At 48.6% G+C, this 5,252-nt stretch overlaps 1 protein-coding gene across 1 annotated transcript; it reads right to left on the reverse strand.

Moving 5' to 3' along the window:
• Positions 1-1,458: 1,458 nt before the first annotated feature.
• LOC109759962 (septum-promoting GTP-binding protein 1) lies at positions 1,459-4,821 on the reverse strand. Its single transcript, XM_020318792.4, has 6 exons — positions 4,035-4,821; positions 3,564-3,687; positions 3,360-3,456; positions 3,178-3,217; positions 2,975-3,058; positions 1,459-2,004 (listed from the first exon to the last, which is right to left on the reverse strand). The coding sequence occupies exons 1-6, from the start codon at positions 4,398-4,400 to the stop codon at positions 1,840-1,842; spliced, it is 876 nt and encodes a 291-aa protein (XP_020174381.1). The 5' UTR covers positions 4,401-4,821; the 3' UTR covers positions 1,459-1,839.
• Between the last annotated feature and the right edge of the window lie 431 nt (positions 4,822-5,252).

Below are 5,252 nucleotides of genomic sequence, written 5' to 3' on the forward strand. Positions count from 1 at the left end.
GATAAGCCTGTTCAAATACAAAACAAATATGCAGAAAAAAAAACAAAAACTAATAAAACTAACAGTAGCGAGGGAAAAAAAAGTTAGCAGCAGCGCGCTCTTACCAGTAGCGCGCCCAAGTTAAAATCGCTGCAGCTATTAGCAGTAGCACGTTGAACTAAAGCTCGCTGCTGCTAGCCATGTATAGCAGTAGCGTGGGGCAACACGCGCTACAGATACATGTTAGCTGTAGCGCCGTATCAGTAGCGCGGGACCCCGCGCTACTGATACACCAAATATCCGCGCTACTGCTAGGCTTTTCCCTAGTAGTGCAATATGATTCTCGAGGATGAGAAAGGCATGAACTTGGAGTTCTTCTACGACAATGTAGGTAGCCGTGTCAAACCAGCTAGAGACCCTAATCGCATTAGAACATTTCTTCAGACCTACCGGGAGATTGAAGATGCAAACACCCACTTTCAGCTTCAAGAGGATCTCATTGAGCATCATTGGCAAAGGGCTGGGCAGTAACACATTCCATTTTTGCATTCATTTCATTTAATTCATGTGTGATTTGTATTCGGGACAAGTTTTGTATTGAATTATTTAGTTTTCTGCGGTGAGTTCAATAATTATTGTAATTTGGATGATTGTTGTATTGTAATATTGACATTTTATCTTATATTGAATTAATAATTCTGAATATGCGGCATATGTGTCAAATTCAGATTAAAACACATCTGATTTGCGGGTTGGCGCGGGCTGCGGCCGAGCAGGCCCGCAAAGCCGTTTTTCGCGAACTGTAGACGAGTTTTGCGGGTCGGTGATATACGGAGTTTGGTAGAGATGCTCTAAGTAGGGGTCGGGAGCGGAGCTCATCATACCGATTATGGATGATTGACTGAATTACTCAATTACCCTTGCAAAAATAAAAATAAGAAAAATAAAATGTCTAAAGTGCTTACTGAATCAATGGTTGGATGTAAACTATACTACACCTTCTGTCCAGTAGTAGTAAAATGTGTCGTAAAATCATAGGAGATTCAGTGGTTGAATCAGTACCTACACAACTATCACAGACTGTCGCAGGCAACGTCTTTTGCGAATCCTACTTTTATGAAGCAAATTACTTTCGGGCTGGAGCTGTTTGCACCAAAAACTCTAACCGGGTTCTGATGGTTTCCCAAGGCGGCGTGGTTCGGTTCATGTTCGGTAGTCTCTATTGTTTCTTGTTCAGTGTGGCGGCTCCTGTTTTCATGCTCGGCTTCGGGTTGGTGCGTTTTCACAGCCCGCATGATAGTTTTTCCTTTTATCTTTTGACCTGCTTGTATGGGGTTTTTTCTATCACTTTGTATCGGTTCGGTTGCTTGGATTATATATAAAGCGGCGCAAAAGCATGTTCCGATGGGGAAATAAACTATAACTGTTTCAAGGAGAAATAAACTATAACCACGACGTGTTCACCAGTACTCTAAAGAGTGAGCTCGAAAAGATCTTGAATCTGCATCATTCGTGCACAGGCCGGGCCGTGTGCGAGCTACCACTACGCCACACGATCGCACAACGCACAGGCACAGTGATCCTGCCCTGTGAAGCGGGAAAACGGGGCGTGTATATTACATGCATGGACTCCGTACACATACAGTGCATGCGAGATGCATGGAGCGACGAACATCTCGCGGTTTCCTCTCCAGGAAGAAGGGATGCACATGTACATGAACCATAACCAACTCAACATACACCTATGTACAACGCTGCGCACCTTGCCTCGACGGAGAAGAAACCGAGCGCGAGCGGCGGCGAGAGGTTGGTTGGTCGTAGTCGTAGTTGTAAGACGGGGAAGGAGTGGTTAGTTGGTGCTCAGAAGTCTATGATGGGCTCGCCGACGGTGAGGTTCCGCTCCACCGTCCAAGGGAGGTTGAAGAGCTTGGCCGTGATGAACTTGAAGATCTTGTTCACGTTGATGTTGTGCGTCGCGCTCGAGAAGAAGAGGGTCGCCTTCATCGCTCTTGCGTATGCTCTGGCCTGTCATGTCAACAAACACCATCTTCAAATTCATAGACCACCAACGCAACGCAGGTCTCAATTCATAGATACATCCGTACTGCACTAGGTGCAGTACAGGCATTGCATTCCAAAGGAAAAGAAAGGTACATACACTCTGAAAGAGATGCACCTAAATTTTATGCATGATGAACAGATGAAGCTCCTATATCTCCTATGCATGCATCCATGGAACTTTTGTTCTTTTCTTTTTGACATGATTTGATGAAACCTCTTTCCTTTATTAGATGCAACTGTCTTTTCCGTCTTTATCAGGTTAAGTAACAAGTGACCATCAATCTACATATCTGAATCTGAAAGATCAGCATAGTTTCGACCTGTGGCTGGTGGAACAAGACATGGGAAAATATACTCTATCTTCTCCATTTTTCTATCTTGAGAGGAGAGCACTCTTGTTCTTGTCAAACACTCATCGCCAAAGATCCGTTCGGTCAGTCCTACCTGACGATAAGTCTGAGTGTCTGACCAACAGGTCCCACTGGCTTGAATGTGCAGTAATAAGCATTCATATAAGGTGGAGTACTGTCTCAGATTAGATCAGTCTTAATTAGTATAGTCCCCTGTACTCGATTCAGGTTTTGGTATGGGCTCCAAGAATTGGATATTTGTGGCTCCGATAAAACTAAAAATCGTGTGGCTTCTGACTACGCAAAACTAGTAAATCTAGCACTAGCAATCGGTGGGCATGAAAAGACTCGTCCGAGATTAAAATTTCTGGCCCCTGTTAAGCTGCACTGCTTCAGATGAAATGAAACACACATGTGCAGCCCAACTCGTCCTACCGTCAGAACCAAGGCACGGTCTCATCTTTCTATGCTAATAATAACTGCATTGGAGGTGCTGAAGGTCCGTCACCCAAGACCGTCCGAAACAAAGACAAAAAGTGAATAATGTTTTGATCGCAAGAAAAACTATTGTAAGACTGTAGTACCTCATCGACAATGGTCCATTGCATCTCAAGAGGAAGCTGGGCGAAGTCGTCAAACTTGGTTCCTATTAGGATTGGAATAGCCGTCTGCCACAAGAACCGTGAACATTATTCATCTTTCAGATAGAGCATCGATTACGTACAGAAACATATGAACAAAGAAGTCAAAAGAGAAAAAATAACACTAGAGAATAACAAACACCAACCTTATTCCATTTCCTGGCCCTCTCGTACCAATCGGTAACACTGCAGCAACCAAATGGAAAAACCAGCAATCATAAGCACCTAGGGACGGGACGGGAGAAACCAGATGGACTCAGAGTTAGTAGTTCTCTGAGCCTGAAAATGCAAATGCTGTGAAACTGAACTGGATGCTGCTAGTACTAACTTATTGAGCGTGCACCGGCTGGTGAGATCGAACATGAACAAGATCGCCACGGCGTCCTTGCACGCGATCGGGACGTGGTCGGCGGACTGGCTGTCTCCTGCATCCATCCATTCCACAACATGAGGGTTCAGGGAACCAACGCAATCGCAATTTGGTGCCTGCATCTGCATCTGCAGTGCAGCCACATAAAGAGCGAGTGAGTACCTGCCACGTCCCAGATGTTGAAGGCGAGCCTGGCGCCCCGAACTGCCAGCGTCTTGTCCATCAGATTCAGGCCCGTCATCTGCAAGCCCCCGTTCTGCTCCTCCCCGTCCCCAACATACTTAACCTGCACACGGCAAGATACAGTTAGCTGAATGGACATGCAGCTCTGAATCTCAAATCTACAGACGTGAATTTGTGATGCATTTCAAGTATTGCACTCTTGTGCCATTTTTCTTTGTCAAAATAGGAGGTTGCACACTGGGAGAATAGGTGTGCCATTGAAATGTCTCTCTAGGTTGTACTGGGGAAATAGATTCTGGCAATTGCTTCTTGATTTGACTAGCTAGACTTTAATGAGAAAGAAAAGGAGCACGGACACCACGCATAACCGTGATAGTACCAAAAGAAAGAACCAATGGAGATTACACTAGCAGGTCGACAGAAACAAGGAAGAAGAAGAGCGTTGATTACCATGAAGCTGGTCTTGCCGATCTGGCAGTCCCCGAGCAGGCTGACCTTGAGGCCGACCACGTCCTCGACATCCGCCGCGTCGGCGTCGGCGTGGGCGTGGGCGGCGGCGTCGTCATCCATGGCGACGGGGGTCAGCACGTCCGGTCCGTGCGGCGGGCCGAGCCGGCGGTACCGGGCGCCGCCGCCCCCGCCGCAGGAGGAGCAGGCGAGCAGCTGGTCCCAGACGAGGCGCACGACCCTGGTGGCGACGGCGAGGCGGAGCACGCGCGCCCACCGGTGATCGTGGCGCAGAGCGGCCGGCCTGCGCCGGCGACCCCGGCCACATAACTGCGTGACGGCCACGTTCATGGTAGCTGTGGTCGTCATGGCGCCGCGGCGCCCATGCACACCAAGGCCGCCCCCGGTGAGGAGGGATAGATTACACGCGCAGAGAGAGGCCGGAACGGAGGGAAGCACGATGTTGGGATTAAAACTTGAGAATCGGAGGCTAAACAAAGGGGTCGCGCTATAAAAAGGAGGGCGACGCTTTTGATGTGGTGTCGTCGTCCCTGCTGCTCACGGCAGAGGCGCCAGCGCCATGGATGGGATGATAGATGGCACGCACGCACGCACGAACGAACCAGCGCTTATTTGGGCGCGTGCTCGACAGGAGAGTCAGGACTCGGGTAAACTCTGGTCCTGCATGGGCCGGGATAATTGGCGCGCGCGCGCGGGCGGGCGGGCGACGGGGAAGTGATGATAATGCGAAAGTAGGGACTCGTGCGTGTGCGTTGGGGACGGACGAGACGACGACGTGCCGTGGTGGATGTCATGTATACTGGCGGTAACGACCGGAGGGTGCGAGGTGGTGGTTGTTGACCCGTTAGCGCCACGGTCACAAGTGGCAAGTGCTAGTCTCCGACCCGGAATTATTCTGGGTGAGGTTTCAGCCCGCGCTGGTGGAGTCCAAAACGCCGGCTGCCTAGCCAGGGCATCGTTTGCAGCCGTTGCTACTACTACTACTAGCAGTCCGTTATCCACCGTTCCATTGCAAATCCAATCTAATGATATTATCTCACCATATCAATCTAAAAATTTGGTATTTATTGGTAGTCAAACTTGTGTAAAGGTTTCGTTGCATGTTTTCTAGGATATCATCTATTTACCAGTTCGCAGAAAAAAAGTTAGTACCTGAAATCATATTCGACGGTCCTGGTGCCAACTAGGTTCAAACAAAGT

The sequence above is a fragment of the Aegilops tauschii genome, chromosome 2 (genome assembly GCF_002575655.3).
Source record: "Aegilops tauschii subsp. strangulata cultivar AL8/78 chromosome 2, Aet v6.0, whole genome shotgun sequence".
Lineage (NCBI taxonomy): Eukaryota > Viridiplantae > Streptophyta > Magnoliopsida > Poales > Poaceae > Aegilops > Aegilops tauschii.

Excerpts from the sequence above, each read along its gene's own strand:
- LOC109759962 (XM_020318792.4), bottom strand. The coding sequence starts at position 4,400 with ATGACGACCACAGCTACCATGAACGTGGCCGTCACGCAGTTATGTGGC. Across the intron at positions 3,218-3,359 it reads AGCCGGTGCACGCTCAATAA|TGTTACCGATTGGTACGAGA; the intron begins GTTAGTACTAGC and ends TGGTTGCTGCAG. Across the intron at positions 2,005-2,974 it reads AATGGACCATTGTCGATGAG|GCCAGAGCATACGCAAGAGC; the intron begins GTACTACAGTCT and ends TTGACATGACAG.